The 18,468-nt window shown below is 37.3% G+C and overlaps 1 protein-coding gene across 5 annotated transcripts in view; it reads left to right on the forward strand.

Moving 5' to 3' along the window:
* arid4b (AT-rich interaction domain 4B) overlaps nucleotides 1-18,468 on the forward strand; it is a 101,855-nt gene that overhangs the window by 25,344 nt on the left and 58,043 nt on the right. For 4 of the 5 annotated variants that reach the window (XM_027165786.2, XM_027165785.2, XM_027165787.2 and 1 more), the window contains exons 5-9: nucleotides 5,979-6,069; nucleotides 6,376-6,455; nucleotides 7,413-7,504; nucleotides 7,995-8,133; nucleotides 10,487-10,566. In XM_027165786.2, coding sequence (XP_027021587.1) covers nucleotides 5,979-6,069; nucleotides 6,376-6,455; nucleotides 7,413-7,504; nucleotides 7,995-8,133; nucleotides 10,487-10,566 — 482 coding nt within the window. The remainder of the gene's footprint in view (nucleotides 1-5,978; nucleotides 6,070-6,375; nucleotides 6,456-7,412; nucleotides 7,505-7,994; nucleotides 8,134-10,486; nucleotides 10,567-18,468) is intronic. The other variant, XM_047812670.1, reaches the window with a different exon arrangement.

Below are 18,468 nucleotides of genomic sequence, written 5' to 3' on the forward strand. Positions count from 1 at the left end.
GCCTTACCATACAGTGATCTATCTACACAAGACAATCTTTATGGTACCACGGCAGAAACTGGTGAGGGTTTATGGATCAGTCTAAACTACTTCAATTATCATGGGAAATAGTCTCTAGTGGGCAGACCTTATGGCCATATCTCTGAGAAGGGAACAGGTTAGGTCATTGGTGATGTGGACGTTCTTTCCACAGCAGCTCTTTTTGAGTATGTATTCTCCAATAGTGAGTTCCGCTATTACTTATTATGTTAAGAAAGAGGCTGTTGTTGTGCCACCATTGTGACACACATATGATCTTTATGTAAGCTGCCTATCTTTCTGTGTTACAGTATAAGGTTCAGGATGGTTGTCTTAACAGAAAGCTTGAAAATAATATTAGAGTTGTGTTTGGTAAACAGTTATACATGAGCAAGGAGTACAAGAGGGGGCAGAGTACATATCTCTATGAGGCATCTGTAACTTCAGAGTTAATGTAAAAGACCTAGATTTACTGATTCTTACTAAATGGATTCTGCCTATCTGTATATCTACCTATATATGGCTATGAGTACTTGATCATAACATCCATATAGTAAATCTCATTGTTATTTCTTTTGCAACTTACAGTATTTTCCACACTATAAGGCGCACCGGATTATAAGGCGCAGTCTCAATTACGGGGTCTTTTTCTGTACTTAACCCATACATAAGGCACACCGTATTATATGGCGCATGCTAAAACATACGGTCCACAAAAAAAAGATAACAGAAGCAAAACAGTGAGTTTAGTTGAACTTTATTCTACTATTTAACAATACACCCACATTATTTTTTAATCAATCTTCTCCCACAAATCCATCAGAGTCCTTATCTACTGTGTTTTCTTTACTTTTTTTTTTCTTGCTTCCTCCACTTCTGAACCATAGATACATTGATGTTGAATTCTTTCACAGCTGCTCTATTCCCATTTACAACCGTGTAACTGATAGCCTGTAGTTTGAATTGTGCCTCGTAAGCATCTGATTTTTGTTGGCGGATGGCAAACCAACTTAAGGTGCATTTACCGCCACCTACTGGACTGGAGTGTGGAGCGCATAATGGTTAGGAAGAAACATGTTGTTTTGCAACATACCGGTAATATACCTACCGGAGGCGTGGCAGAGGTAGGCATACGTACTTTACGTATTACGTAATGTCCTCTGATTGGTTTATCACTACCAGCTTACGTAGTGTATGTATTACGTCCCTGTGTCAGCGGGAAATGGTCCGACAGTCAGTCAAGCGGAGCGCTTACAAAAGTCGCACAACATTTTTACAGATTTTTGGAACTCTGTGCGCACACAGTGCGCACCAGATTATTAGGCACACGGCCGATTTTTGAGAAAATTTAAGGCTTTTAGGTGCGCCTTATAGTGCGGAAAATACTGTATGCTTTGATGCAGGGGTTTTCAGTTAATATGGTACTTAACAAAACTAGGTATATCAATTAGGTCATCAGCTCCTTTTCAGTCCCATTGTTTTTATTGGCAATTGCTGGTGCTTTTCAAGAGTTGGGGAGGCATATTTTAGATGTAGATAGAAAAATGTATATTAAGATTTTTTTTTTTTGTATAAAAATTATATATCCATGATGTATGTTGAAAGTGCATGTCGGTTCTGTCTCAGTGTCACAGTGGCCTGAAAAAGCTCTTCTTTGTTCCTTGGTTTCTTCAGTGCATGACAAACCAGCTTAATTAAGATTCATTTGACTTGCTCACACTTTATAAATAAGTTAATCTAAATAGGCTATCTAAGAAAGAGAAACAAATGAGAAACTTGTGGTATTTTTAGGCAGTTTCTTGCCTTCTCTTGCAGCTTATTCATCCAAACATGTTTATCACAATGTTTTGACAAATGTGTTTTCTTCTAAATATTCTTAACTCTTTTTTTTTTATGATTAAACATATTTTATTGTCATAAACTCAAACATTTATGAATACACATCTAGCTTACATATATTGCCAAGCATAAAAATGTAAATGTATAAGCATAGTTGTATATGTATAATGGAGAAAACTGTGTAAAAATTGATCTAGAATAATCATGTAATTTTTTTAATTTCCGTGACACACAAACCAATAAAACTGCAATCTTTACAAGTAGCCTGTTTTATTTGTGCCTCAAAATTCATATGTAAATTCATGTCTGCTTTAGTGATGGGCATACATTTTTCGACTTACTGTATGGGGGCCTTAACCCAGACTACCTTGTATGTTGTTGTATTAAGAATTACACTTTACTGGAACTTATGGGCCTGGCCCAAACCTGTGTTGGCATGACAATTGTCCCTGTACACAAAGCAAGGTTAATACAGATCATGGTTTCCCAAAACTGGTGTGAAAGAACTTGAGTTGCACGCACAGTGTCCACAATGAACAATTTGGATGAATTGTTCAAAAAAAGACGGCCTGGTGTGCAATTAGTATCGGAGCAGTGTGTGACCTCAATAATGTACTTGTGGCTTATTGGGAACAAATTCCAATCCAAAATTTAAAATCTAGAGTAAACGCTTCTCAAAAGAGTGGAGGTTCTTATAACAGCAACAAGCATTGTAATACAAATGTTCAATAAGGACAGAAAGTTGTGTGATTTTTTTCAGATGTCCAAATTCCTATTATTGTGTATGGCACAAAACAGCTCTGCCCAACAGAGGCATGGACTCAATAAGACCTCTAAAGTTGTGCTCTGGTATCTGGCACTAAAATGCTGAAAGAGGCAACTGCCATTAGAGAATATATTTAGGTAGGTGATGTGTGTCAAAGTAAAATGTGCAAAGTAACCATATGAAAGCCAGGACTCAAGGTTTCCCAACAGATCATTGTCCAGATCATCACACTGCCTCCATTGACTTTCCTCAGTGCATTCTAATTCCGTCTTTTTCGCAGGTAAGCAATGCACACGCACCTGGCCATGCACACAATCTAAAAGAAAACGTGATTTATAAGGCCAGGCCATCTAGTGACTCTGTTCTATTGTCCAGTTCTCATGTTTTTGTGCATATTTTAGGCGCTTCCGGTAGTGGAGTGTAGCAAGTAACAATCTTGGTTGCACTGTGTGTCCTGACACCTTTCTATCATAGAAAACAATTTTTTTTATTAGTTTAATTTAAGCTTTTCTGTGGAATTGGATCAGAAGATCTCAGACTACATGGGCTATAGAGTTAAAGGTGTTGACAAATTAAATGTGGAGTCCTTGCCTTAAGGGGTCAGAGCTTTTTTGGCAACACAAAGGGGACTTAGTATTAGGCAGGTGGTTTCAACCCAATGCTAATCCATGTATACAGTGGTGTGAAAGTGTTTGCCCCTTTCTGATTTTTTTTTTATGTTATTTTTTTTTCATGTTTGACACACTTTGTTTCAGATCAGTAAACAAATTTAAATATTAGTCAACGATAACACAAGTGAACACAGCATGCAGTTTTTAAATGAAAAAATTATTTTTATTTTTAAATTGTTTTTATTATTAGGGAAAAACAAAATCCAAAGCTACATGGCCCTGTGTGGAAAAAGCATTGTGGAGGCAAACATTTTTTCACATCACTGTACATGTATATGCAGTCCCTGTTCAAACAATGGGAATGGCAAGGCCAATTCTTTTTTTTTCCTATGCTTTTAAGATATTTTGGTTTGAGTTAAAAATAAATAAATAAATTATAATGAGAATTTCAGCATTTATCTAGATTTGTTATACTACCCAACAGATTACATTAGCCATATACATTACAGCACAGTGAAATTCTTTAACCCATCTCAACTTTGGAGGTTATGAGCAGAGCATAGGGGTCAGCCTTGATACAGTACACCTGGAAAGGAGAGTGTCCGGGACCTTGCTCAGGGACCCAACAGTGGCAGCTTGGTAGTGCTGGGGCTTTAACCCCAATCTTCCAAGCAACAACCCAGAGCCTTAATCACTTGAGCTACTACTGCTCATTTGTTCTGTGATGTTACTTGCTAACTTAAAAATGTGTTGGTTCAAATAAACAGGGCTGTGTTTAAGAAGTTTAAACATATATAGATGTAAATAAGCTGATCCGAATAAATTCTGATCTGTTTTATATTCATCTTTTGATCTCAAACCCAAATTTTTTCATTGTACAGCAAAACAAAATAATTGACCTTGTTGTTGGAATGATTACAGAGGGGAATATATTGTTTTTCGAAACTTTTCGAAAATTTTTTGAAACTTTGGAGAGCTGCATATGGCCTGCATATAATTTTATTCTTTATTTTTTCTTAAACATATAGTAAGTTATTTATCTTCCTATTCATGCAGACAATATGTTTGTTTGTTTTTGTGTGCACATTTTTCATTTACATGAAAGACAAACATCAGTTTATGAATTTTACTGACTTAACTTAGTACATCTCTTTCTTATATTGTAAATCGTATTTTGTATTACATTTATTGCTTATATTTTAACAATATGCAGACATGGTCAATAGTAAAAATCAGATAGAAGGATAGGTTAATTTTGTAAGTGTTACATAGAAGATTCACTAATACATAGTTTTTTACTAATAAATTTGTTGTTTATTTTTTAGCATGCTGTTCACCATCCCAACCAATGACATTCACAATTTTTTTTATGCTACCATTCTGTAGTTTCTTTCATGCTCAGTTTTATATTAATATTGGAACCTCTGATGTATTGTTGTTTTCACCTCTGTTCTTGTAGCACAACAGCTCAAATAATAGTTTTCTAAATAGGATAAACAGTATAATCTACAATTCAAGACAATTCATGGTCAATTATCTAGTCAAAATTTTTACAAATGGGACACATTTTTTACTTATAGATCCTGCACACTTACCAGACTCTCCAGCCTTTTTTTATGATTGTTGCCTCATTGTTGCCTAATTGCTTAATATTGCTGAAGCATTTTTCAAAATTTGCGATGCAGATAGTTTGACATGTTAATAGTTTGATAGTTTGACATGTTAATCATAAGGGGGTTTGGCAGAATGTGTGTTGTGAGGATGTCCTACAATGTTGTCTTGATCCAATAATATTGAAAATTTTAAAGCTCCACAAAATATTTCATTGTGCTTGATTTTGTATCAGTTTCTCTGATCATAAATTGTGAAATCCTTGAGGGACTGACTTACTAGTGAATACATGGACCTATAGGCTCTTTACAGTGTAATTTCTGATGTAGAAGTTAAATCATTAGAAGAATGCTTGAAAGAATGCTTTTTAGCTTTCATGCTAAAAAAAACCTTTATGTAAATATATTAATCTAGACCATTTTGATGCTATCCAATTAATTGGTTGATTATGTATTTTAATTATTCTCTGAGATGTTTTCAGATAAGTATTGCACTGGTGGGAAATTAATTAGCTCCTTTACAATAGTGTTTAATTAGGTTATGGTTAAAATTTTCAACAATGTGAAGCATGAATGACAATATTTAGGCTATTATCCAGGTGAAAACAAAAGCTCAATGTTTTGGGACGTATTAATGAGAAATTAAATGTAGAAATAGCGAACACAACAAACTTTGGACTCAAAGTTCCATAGTGCTGTACAGCTATATAAAACTTCTATTCTAGTTAATGATCAGTGAGATGACAATCACCAGATCACTAGCATGAAAGTTAAGCCTTTGGAACCTTATATGTTTGAGCAGATCTTACAGATTAGAAGATCAGAGAGATGAACAGATTAAAGGAATAAAACACTGCTGCATCAAGAGAGACTTTTAAGAGATGATTGCCTGCTGGCATGTCTATTAGTAGGTAGTTTAACTGCATTTTGAGTAATGTATGATGTAATTCAACAAAGTGAAAACAGAAATTTGTCAATTGAAACTAAACGGGAAACACTGAAATAAATAAATAAATAAATAAATATTGATATGCATTTTTTTCAGGGAGGACTTTTTCATTAAGCACATGGCTGAGGAAACCCCATTTTTTAAAGTATATAGAACAGACAAATTAAAGCTTTCCTGGCTTTTAGGTTGGTGCTGTGGTTGAAGTCAAAAACCAAGACGGAATCTACCAGGAAGCTACCATCAACAAGCTCACAGATGCTAGTCTGTACACAGTCGGTAAGTGGGAGGAAATCAAAAACTGATTTGGCTTTGTATATCCTGGGCCGTATCTGTCTAAATTCAGCTAGAATTTTGTGTTGTAGCAGTTTGTAAACAAAAGTGGCTTATGTCCGTTTCAGAGATAAGTGAGAGAGGACTGTTTTTATGTTGTAACCATGAAAGTGATTTTAGTTAGTTGTCTATTTAAATGGTATAAGAGTCCTAAACTGCCATATCCTGAATGTGTATATGGTTGTTACAGAAGCTTGTTTGAATGTCTTGGTCTAAATCCTTCACCCTATTCATGTTTCATATTCTCTGCAGTTTTTGATGATGGTGATGAGAAAACCCTGAGGCGTTCATCCCTGTGCCTTAAAGGAGCACGTCACTTCGCAGAGAGTGAGGTGTGTGTGTGTGTGTGTATATAGTGTGTATATATACTGATCAGCCATCAACATTAAATTCATTCACAGATAAAGTAAACATCATTGGTTATTTGTGTGATATATAGGGAGCAAGTGACCAGTTCTTGTAGTTTGTGTTGGAAGCAGGAAAAATGGGCAAACTTACAGATCTGCACAGATTTAATTGTGATGGTTAAAGCATCTTGGAAATGGTTTAGCATAGTTGGAGTATCTCCAAATTGGTTTAGTATTCTAATCCTACAGAAGAGCTAGTGTATAATAAAACATTAATGCCGTCTATGATAGAAATTTCACGATGTACATCACAGCTCGCTGCATGTAAGCTTTGTATCTTCATGCCATGAACATCCCATGCTGATCATTGTCTACTGCCGAAAGCATCTACAATAGACATGTGACCATCAAAACGACCATTGAGCAATGGAAGAAGGTGGCCTGGTCTGATGAATCATGATTTATTTCACGTTATGGCAGAAAGGTGGCATCAGGATGCACTATGAGGGAAAAGGCAAGCCAGCAGAGGAGGCTTGATTGTCTTGGACAATGTTTTGCTGTGAAAATCTGGGTTCCGGCATTCATGTGGGTGTTACTTACACATACCTATTAGTTGTCACAGACCAAGTACACTGCTTATTCCTTATGACAGTGGCCCCTTTCAGAACATAATATGCCCTGTCACACTGCAATAATTGTTCAAAATGGTATGTAAAACATGACAGATGGTTAAAGATGGTTGACTTGCCCTTTAAATTTTCCAAATCTGAATCCACTCACATATCTTGTGGGAGGAACAAGACCAATCCAATGGTCTTGTGGAGTCCATTCCTTACTACATAAGAGCTGTTTTGGTGGCACAACTTTCACAATACTGTGCAGGTTGTATTAATGTTATGTATGGTCTAATTTATTAGCTTGTTTTTCCTGTTATATTTGTAGACTCTTGACAGGCTTCCCTTGACCAATCCTGAGCACTTTGGCACTCCTGTCATTGGAAAAAAAGGCAACCGTGGTCGTCGCTCTAATGCTATGTAAGTGTGCTTTAGAATTTTGCCTATTTTGGGGATTGTAAATGAATTTTTCAAAGCAGGTTCAATATTTGATATTTGCCTAATATATAGCTTAATAATATATAGCTTAATTGCCTAATAATATTTGCCTAATATACTACCAATAGCACTGGCCACTTAATTTGAGGGGGTTTATTCAGTTTTAAATCATGATTTCTTATCATTGCCCTGAATGCTAGGAAATTGGCTTAAAAATACACATAAATAACAAATGATTGGATGTACAAATAATGATTCATAATAATGAATGACCTGGTTTAATGTAGCATAAAAAAGTAAATGTTATGTAATTTTCAATCAGTTATTTTATTTTACTATACATATATACTGTATACACATCATGCACACAGCTCTGTGCTGCTCAGCTCTTTCTCGGGGTGCTTGACACAATGCATGAAACTGTGCTTGTATGGTATATAATGATACAAAGTATGTTTCCTTTGAACCGTAGACAAGAGGAAGAATCCTCGTCCTCATCCAGTGAAGACGATAATGACCCACAACAGAATGAGGATCTTTATGGCAAGGTGGTGGGTGTGGAAGGTGTTGCTACAGGGGATAAAAAGAAGACTTTGTGGTTTCCTGCCATGGTAAGTAATATTCCTAACATTTGATCAGTACAGTAAGCTTTCACAACCAAAATAGAGAGTTCACTAACTTGGGGTGCTTGGGCCAGATGTATCTCATTCTAGACACTGAAAAGAAGGAACGCCTCCAGGAGCCCCAGTAAGGTGTATGTGGCAGCTATTTTTGCTAGACATTCACCCATCCTTGTGGCCTCTGTGGGGAGGTACCCAGTTGCTCCTGATGCAAAACAGACTGATGAGGGTCTAGAGTGGATAGAATGGAGGTTTTTATTCCATTTGTGGCTGGAGATTTATTTGGTACCAGAAAGAACATGTAGGAACAACAGATTGGACTAAGGAAATATTGAAAATGGCATTTTTTTTTTAAAATATTTAGTGTGACTACTCTATCAGCATCAAATTTTCACTTGCACATCTGTACAGGGATTTTGTATAATCAGATTCAGTGTCCGCAGTAAATCACAAGGTACTATACTGCGCAAGGTCTCTCCCAGGCAAAGCTATACAGCAGATACTTATCGATCATCAGGGAAGCTTCTGAATGGCCCCAAATGTATTTTGCAGCAGGGCAATGACCCTAAATGTACAGCCAATGCCATTTAAGAATTATCTTCAGCATAGAGAAGAACAAGGGGCCTTGGAAGTGATGGTTTGGCTCCCACAGAGCCTTGACAATTTGACCCCTCTGGAAAGTTTAATGTGTCATAACTTGGGTTTTCTTCCACATATTTGCCTGAAATTTACCAGGATTGTTCCAAATGGTTCGTAAACCAAATACATTCCTCCTCAAGAGCACGGGGTCAATTTGACCCACCACATTTAGTGGGGCAATAGGTCACACTTTTGCCCTTTTCAGCGCAATGAACATACATACAGACCCAAAAATGCACACACAAAATGTCCACTAACAAACGCACCCAAAACACACACTCACACACCACACACACATGCATACACACAAACACACACATTCATTTCATTAGGCCTCCAGAAAAAACAAAAGCTACTCATTTATAAATATTTCACACTTGTTATATGCATTTGTCCAGCTGGGGGCAAAATCTGATCTACCAACAAGCTTCACACATGCACACAGACACACACACACACGCACACAAACAAACACGCGTTGTGTTTTCATATTCAAATCATATTTGTTTCCTCTCTCTTATTTATTCATATTTATACCAAATATTACAAAAATGTTTTGGAAAATATATGTTAATATGTTGGAAACAAGTTCGACAAAAAAGGTGGGAAAAAAAAGGCTATCATGTTCATTTTTTATAAGCAGTCAAAACAAACAAGGTCAAGTTGACTCGGCGCTCCTAATTTGCATAGGAATGCAGAAAAGGTCTGCAGGAGGGTTAAATGATGCAAAGAAGGCAAATACTACTAATGTTTTAACTTAGTAAAAATTAAACAAATTTCAATATTTGGTGGAACAACAGTGATTTTCAATCAAAGCTTTCATGCATCTTAGCATGCTTCTCTACTAATCTTTCACATTGCTGTTGGATGACTTTATGCCACTCCTGACACAAAAATTCAAATTTAGATTTGATGACTTGTTACCTTATAACTTTTGCTCACATTCCAGTTTTTAGTAGGGATTGTGAGTGACATTTGAAGGATCTGGTGATCATCCAGGTCAGTGGAGAGTCATGTTCACCTTCTGTTGGTCAGCATTGTCTACTTTTACTTGTTAGATGAGATTTGGTTCAGGTGATCACCTATTCAGTACTTAATTAAGCAGAATGAGTTGTGCTGAACTGCCATACCTGTAGAGATGTTAATTTAAAAATATATATATATTCTCTTTGTCAAAAGACACAACATTCTTTTCCAACAGCATTTTGAATATTCCATATATCAGATAAATATATATCTGTATATCAATGATGACATGATCTGGAATAGCCAGTACCCCATATAAATACAAACTCATAGTTTTGAATTAAACAATTCATTTATTTTGGTAGTTTCAGAATGACCTATTGGAAACAAAAACACAAAATCCATCCCCCAATTTTAAAAAGCATGATTGGAGCTTTAGTTGGCAAGGTGTTTTATATTCATACTAGTGTGATTTTATCTGACCTCTTAAAAACAATGCATTATCATTGTGTGATGTCAATTTTATTATTCTTTGAACACAGAAAACGTGTACAAACATATGACTGATACATTTATACATTTTGTATATTCAAATGTTTTTTTTTGTAAATTTCAAAAACTGACATTTTATTAGATGCTTTGTTAAATACTATTTAAAATTTCAGAAAATTTTTAAATTGTCACTTTTTATTTTAATTGCTCTTCTCATTGTATTTTTTGTTCTTTTCTATCATTAAAGGTTATCTCTCCAGATTGTCATGAGGATGTCATAATGAAAAAAGACACCGTTTTTGTCCGCTCCTTCAAGGATGGGAAGTTGTAAGTAGCAATAAGTGTTTTTTTTTTTGTTTGTTTGTTTTTGCTTTTTAAACAGTTTACATTTTTTCATCACTCATTCATGTGTTTTGTGAAGTGCTCCAGTCTCTCCTGCAGCAAAGCATCACTTGCACATCAAGATGTCACCTCCGTGCTTCACGGTTGGGACAATGATCTTAAGCTTGCAGGTGTCAATCTTTTCTTATGATGTAACTATGGTCATTATGGAAGAGCAGTTCAAAATTAGTTTAATTAGATCAGAGGACATTTTGTAAAAGAGAACGTCTTTGACTGTAAATGCAAGATGACACACAAGATGTTCAACTACTGATCAGAAAGTCACAGGATGTCACTGCAAGAATCTTGAGCAAGGCTCTCTAATCAGTTATATAAAATTAGATTAATGTAAGGCATTCTGTAGGGTGTTCTAAATGCCATAAATGTAAATCAGTGTCAAAATGACGACTTGCCTAAAGGCTTAAAATAATCTTCTGGAGTTTTTCTTGCTGTTAAAAGACGGAGTTAATTTCTGTAAACATTTGACCCACTGGAATTCTGATATACTCAAATAAAAGTAAAAGAATTGTTGGAAAAAATGACTCATGTTGTGCCCAAAGTAGGTGACCTGAACAATTTGCAAAAACAATATTTTGCTAATATTGGTTTTAATATTCATTTGCTGATCATCATTTACATTTACATATACAGCATTTGGCAGACGCCCTTATCCAAAGCAACGTACATAAGTGCTTAAATCTCTCTCATTGGATACATTAATGCTGGCTCACTAGGTTACATACTTAAAGTACCATGAGTTTAAAACATTTGTCAAAGTTACAATGAAAGTGTCAAAAGGTATTTTTTGTTTGTTTGTTTGTTTTTTAAATAAGTGCAAAAGATAGGGGAAGAAGTGCTAGTTGAAGTGTTTCCTCAATAAGTAGGTCTTCAACCACCATTTGAAAATAGCCAGTGACTCAGCTGTCTGGACCCCTAGGGGAAGTTCATTCCACTTGGTGCCAGAACAGAGAAGAGTCTTGTAGTATACTTGCATCTTACCCTGAGAGATGGTGGAACCAGTCGAGCAGTGCTGGTAGATCGGAGGGTGCGGGGTGCAGTACAAGTAGTGATGAGGGCTTTAAGGTAGGAGGGAGCTGATCCGTTTTTGGCTTTGTAGGCCAGCATCAGTGTTTTGAATCTGAGGGATTGCAGCAGCAGGGTGGTATGCGAGAACCTTTGAAAAAAAGCTGTGCAGCTGCATTTTGGATCATTTGCAGAGGACGAATTGCGTTCGTAGGTAGACCTGCCAGCAGTGTGTTGCAGTAATCCGGCCTTAAGATGACAAGAGACTGAACAAGTACCTGAGCAGCCTGAGTGGACAAAATGATGTAGAGAAGAAAGCAACATGAGCGAGTAACATTCGCAACATGAGTGTAAAAGGACAGTTGATGTCTGTGGTTACCCCAAGGTTGCAAGCTGTGGCTGAAGGGGAGATCAGATCGTTGTGCAGGGATATAGCAAGATCATGATCTGGGGATGAATCACCTGAGATAAACAACAGTTCAGATTTGCTAGGATTGAGCTTTAACTGATGAGCAGTCATCCATGATATTTCTGCCAGACATGCTGAGATCCGATCAGAAGCTTTGGTATCTGAGGATGGGAAAGAGAAGATAAGTTGTGTATCATCAGCATAGCAGTGGTACGAGAACCCATGTGAGGAAATAACTTTATCAAGAGAGTAAGTATAGAGGGAGAAAAGAAGAGGACAAAGTACTGAGCCCTGTGGGACACCAGTGCAGAGTCTGCATGAAGCAGATGTCACTCCCCTCCATGTTACCTGATATGAGCATCCTTCCAGGTAGGAAGCGAACCATTACCAAGCTTTTTTCTTGATTTATGATTCTGGTTTCAACCCTGTTTGCAGTTTGCAGCTCAAATACTCAAGATTTTCCTTTTCTTAAATTATATTTGTAGAAACTGATTTGGATTTGTCTGCCTGTTTCTTGAAGGCACATTCATTCTGCATGTGCATCCATTTCAGTCATTAGCTAAGAAATTACTTTTTTTTTTTTTTTATCATATTGGAGAATGCAACAGGAGATGCAGATTTATGGCATGCTTTTTTTTATTTTATTTTATTTTTTTAATGTGGGAGCAGCAACAACACCTGGCCAATGACAAGATACAATTTTTCTGTGGTGCTTCTTGTTTTCTTGCATTGACTACGTGCACCAAAGCCGATTTCAGAAATGTTTGTCACTGATGAATCTTTTTGCAAAGAATTTGATAACCTTATGTCTGAGACACACTTTCTAAATTTGCAGACTGGCAAAGGCGCTAAATGAACCATGGGCTAAACACAGTATGGGAGGAGGGCAGCCGAGCTCACTATGTCCTGTGAAAGCTATTTTATTTTCAATGAGCCATTTCTCAGAGTATTTGATCATTCACTGGATGGCAAAATTATTGTAGAGCAACTCCTGACACTTAATCAAGGTTTCTGTAGAGTGGCCTAGCAAGTGAGTAGAATGACTGCCCTAAAAGCCACCTTTTACTGTGGCCTCAACCTGGAAATGCTCACTGAGATGGTGTGAACCTTGCTTATATCAGGTGAGGAGTGCCCTTTTTTAAAATTTATTTTATGTTTATCCCCCCATATTGGTGTGTATGTGAATAGGTGACTCTGTGGCAAAGTCGCAAAGCCAAAGCTAGCGCTAAGGCAATTGCTTGTGACCAGGCCATTGAACAAACATGCAACAGAGATTCCAAGACAAAGGGTGGTTGGACAGGGATAACACAGAATCGAGCTGCTGTATATCGCTGGATATTGTGTCAACATGAAAGGGCTGCCATAGCAAGTCAATGTGAGGCAATGGCAGGTAAAACTCTCGATATAAGGAAACGTAAAGACCTTGACAGCACACTAATTCATGCTGATGAAAAGACTGTGACCAGAATAATTTCCGCCCTAGATTGCATGCTGAATCCATTTGACACACACCAAGTGTGTCTTTGTGTGTCTTAGCTCTGGGACAGTCGAAGCTGAAGAAATCATGAGGGATTTGCTCACAGCTCCGGAAAAGGGGGGAAATGCTGTCATAGAGTTTATGGACCAAAGACTGATATCACAATCAGTTGATGTATTTGCTCCCATCAAAACACAAAAACTGAAGACCTTCAGTGACCAAGCAAAGACAAAGAAGACATCGACAGCCGGCAAGGAAGTGATTCTGCGTGCCGACAAGAAGCTATTCTCCAGACTACTCATCGTAGGTCAAAGTAGAAAGAGCTGCGGGGAATTCTGTCCTATTACTAATTCTGTCGTATCCTTTAGCCAGTGCTGATGGTTCACTTTCTAAAACAAAAAAATCAGCTCTAATGGGAGAATGTTTAGTTGACAAAGTTCCAGAACATGGCGCTATTCTCTTTTGATGGTATGGCGGTCATTCAAGCCCTTCGGTCCATACCAAGTACCTTTGGAGAGCTCGCCAACACCATACTGCAGTATATAGTCAAGCTTGCTTTGACGCACAACTGTACACGGATAGACTTTGTGATTGACCACTATCCGGAAATGAGTATTAAAAATCTAGAATGTTCACGTAGAGCTGCTGGTGTTACACAACTGGTGAAAATTTATGGATGTGATCAGAAGACACCAACACAATGGAAAAAGTTTCTATCAGATGGAACAAGCAAAGGGGCACTGGCGGAATTCCTCTATCTTGCATGGCGAGATGCTGATCTTACCACAGTGCGCAAGGACTTAAGCATGTACATCGCACATGGAGACCTGTGTCACTGTATGACTGTAATGCACCATATACAAACTCTCATTGCTGTTGAAGATCTGACATGTGATCATGAGGAATGTGACACCAGGTTGTTTTTACATGCACAACATGCTGCCAATGAATATCAATCTGTAGTCAACAAGAGCCCTGATTCTGATGTGGCAGTGATTGCTTTAAGTCTGCAGCCAGATTTACCATGTAGGTTGTATCTTTTCACAGGGGTTGGCAACAAAACGAGGATCATTGATTTGGCTAAGGTGTCATCAGCTCTTGGCACCAGTGTGTGTTTGGCACTTATTGGGATCCATACCTTTTCAGGTTGTGACTCTACAAGTGCCTTTTATGGCAAAGGCAAAAGAAAGAGGAATACCTAAATGCATTTACAAATCTGGGTAAAAAAAAGTTTTAACTTGGACCAGTCTACCTTTGACATACTTTGCAAATATGTGTGTCACCTTTATGGGCAGTCATCTGACGAAAATTTTAATGATGCAAGGTACAAAGCATTCTGCATGGCATCATCGGCTTTGCTAGAACTATCCATGCCCCCGACAGGTGATGCCCTGCACCAACACTGCAAAAGAGCAAACTACCAAGCAGCCATAATAAGACATTCTCTGAAAGGTACAGTATAATGTGTGCCCCTTCACCCATTGGCAATGGATGGCACCTCGAGGAAGGGGGTGTTAACAGTGACCTGGACTACTACAAATCCTGAAAGTGTTTTGCAGGTAGTCCACTGCAGTTGCAAGCAAGGCAAAAGTGATACTGGAAGATGTCCCTGTGTGTCTGCAAGACTTTCTTGTACTGATTTTTGTCGGTGCCAAAATTGTGCAAATGTTTCAAAGGAAACGGAGGAAAGAGCTACATGGGATGATGGCTCTGATGATGATATTTATGAGTAAAGATGTGCTGTGTATTATTTTAAGCTTATTTTTAGTTGTAATGAATCTGTTGTGGAATTGTTTATTTTTTACATTATTCGTAATTAAGGGGGGGTCGCATTTTGAGTGATTTCAGAAAACTTGGGACTGCTTGTGTACTGCTTGTTTGTTTGTGATTACACATGTAATGTTTAATTTTGCTTTTTGCCAATCCATGAAATTAAAGCATATTTCCTACAAATTTGCCATATTCTATGGTCTACATTCACACTTGAGTGTTTAATGCACCAATACCTTTCTCAAATGTTTAGGTACATGTATAAAGGTCAATTTGAGAGAGATTTTATGTTGCTAAAATGAAAATAAATAAAGTTATAAGCAAAGCCAGCAGCATAAGATTTTCTGTTTTTTTGTTTTTTTTTTCCCCACAATTATACACATTTATGGATCGTGAAAAAAAACTGCAGCATTTTTTGTGGAGTCCAAAAGGGTGTTGTCTATGCAAAAATGCATTTAAAAAGCCACTTTTTCCTACTTCACCTTATGGTCTAATCCCAATGTGACGTGGTGATGTAGCTTACAGCAGGTCATGGTCGTTTAACTGCTGGATGTCTAGGTGGTGCTCCGAAAACAAGGTGGACTTCATAGATAATTGGAGCACTTTTGAGGGCAAGGCTGGCCTATTAGGAAGGTGCTTCTCTCATTTCGTGCTGCATAGCAAATAGTTTAAGAACAGGCCTAGTTAATCCCAGGGCCAGGGAGCAGACAAGCAGGCTAATCTGACAGTTATCACCCAGGGTTCATAATATAGAGACTGTGTCTGTTTCCAGATCTAAACAAAAAAAATATAAACAATCAGAAAATTTGTTTTAGTAACATTATTAGCATAAAATTAGATCATAGTATTGTCTCTTATTTTCACTCTTGCTTCTCAAACCTCAACTCTGATGATTTCCCTAAAGCTAGAGTGTGGTTATGAGATTTGACTCCCTATAACAGAAGCATTGATTGGGACACAGTGTGGGTTAATAAATTCCATGTGTCCTCAAACTCTAATCACAAAATTCATTCACTTTAAAATTATTCACAGAGCATATTATATGTTACATTATGCTATGGGTATTTTTGGGTGGTTTTGGGAGGTTACTAGTTTAAAATGGTTTTCTTTCCTTCTGTTGTGATGTATTTTTGTGTGTTCTATTAAAATGAAAACAGTGAATTACAAAAAAAATAAATAAATTAGATCATAGTGAATGCTAAGCCAACACCTCTTATCGAAGATAGGACTGTTTAAATATAATATATTTTGCATCCAAAGACTTATGGCTAATGAAATTATTACTGATCTGAAGTTTATTGTTCTTTAAGAGAAACATTGGTCAAACGAGTTGGTCACATTAAACAAAGCTTGTCCACCCAGTTATAGTTATATATATCAGCCATGCCTAACATGCAGGGGAGGAGGTGTCGCAGTAGTTCATGATGATTTAAGCTAGGCGTCTAGCAAGAATCTAGACAAGTTTAACTCATTTGAAGTTCTTCATACTAACATATAATATGTAGCCACAAGAAATAAATCTACTATCAGTTCCTCTAATTGTAGTTTACAGACATCCTGGATCATATTCTGAATTCCTCTGTGAATTTGCATATTTAATTTTCAACCTAGTTCTTTCTTTAGACAAAGCAGTAATTGTTGGAGACTTAAATATTTATTTTGAAAAGTTGGAAGATCCTCTGAGAACAGCAGTTGTTTTCATCTTAGATTTGGTAGGGGTTAACCAGAATGTAATAGGACCAACTCATAAGAGGGAGATTTACCTGATAACGCTGATAATCCCAGAATTATCATCCATGATTGGATCACCATCTGACCTCACAGAACAGTGAGAGTTTCACTACACCCTAGATATTGTAACTCCACTTAAAAGGAAAGTAATTAGAAAAAAAACCCTGAACCCTGGTACAGTGACAACACACAAACTTTAAATAATCAGCAAGAAATTAGAAAATAAATGCTTTCAAACTAAATTATCGGTATTTTGATTAGCATGGAAGAAAAGCCTTCATTTTCACTGATTTCTTATTCAAAACTATCAACCTGCATACTGGATCCCTTACCCATATGTTTCTTTAAACAGATACTACCAGTAGCTATCCTACGCATATAAAGATAATAAATTCTACCCTTTGCACTGGCTATGTGCTGAAATCTTTTAAGCTAGTTGTTATCAAACCTTTGATTTAAAAAAACTGACCTTGACCCAAGCAAGCTGTCCAACTATAGGCCAATATCAAACCTCCCCTTTATCTCCAAGATCCTTGAAACGGTTGTTATGCTCATACCTGCATAGGAATCTATTTTGGATTATTGTAATACAATATTTGTATTTTAATATATTTAATCCATTTTTTGATTGGCTCCCAGTCAAGTTTCGCACTGATTATTAAATACTATTACTAACCTATAGAGCAGTGGTCCCCAACCTTTTTTTCACCGCGGACCGGTAAATGTTTGATCATTTTACCGCGGCCCGCTGGGGGTGGGGGGTGGCGGCTATACAATTAAATTAAAATTAATAATTTTAATTTAATTGTAATTACACATTCCCTTTTAACTCACTACAACGCTAAATCAATGAGAACCCTGAGCTTGTTTCTTTGCAACGAGATGGTTCCATCTGGGGTAATAGGAGACAATGGCACCCGAAGTGTGTTGTTTATTCCGTTGTTTTGTTTTGGTTGCTGTCACTGCAGAAAACCCCGCTTCACACAGATAGCATGTCAGAAATGGCAATAGGGAAATGGCAAAAGTGCTGTGGTGGATATTCCACCACAGGGTGGAATATCCCTATTCTTAGGGTATTCCACCATGACTTTAATCCAGAACACCGGCAGAGTTTCTAACTTTCTAACGACGTCTGTTTCGTACTCATTTGTGGGTTACATTTGAGCAAACACAATATACACATACACCAAGCACTGTTAAACATGAGAAAGTACCGGTGAACAGAGCGATACACACCTTCTCTCCACCAAAGCTACAACGCCACTGCTGCTTGCAGCTGCTCAGCTCCAGACGTCACCTAAACCCGGCCCGATATCATGATATTTTGCGCATACGCGGTATTGGTGCGGCTTTAGGTGACGTCTCTCAGCTCCCGGTTAACCTCTCGTCCATGGAAACTCATACAAACCCGAGAGAAATACACCACAGTAAATAAAGT

This window comes from Tachysurus fulvidraco, chromosome 4, assembly GCF_022655615.1.
Source record: "Tachysurus fulvidraco isolate hzauxx_2018 chromosome 4, HZAU_PFXX_2.0, whole genome shotgun sequence".
Classification (NCBI taxonomy): Eukaryota; Metazoa; Chordata; class Actinopteri; order Siluriformes; family Bagridae; genus Tachysurus; species Tachysurus fulvidraco.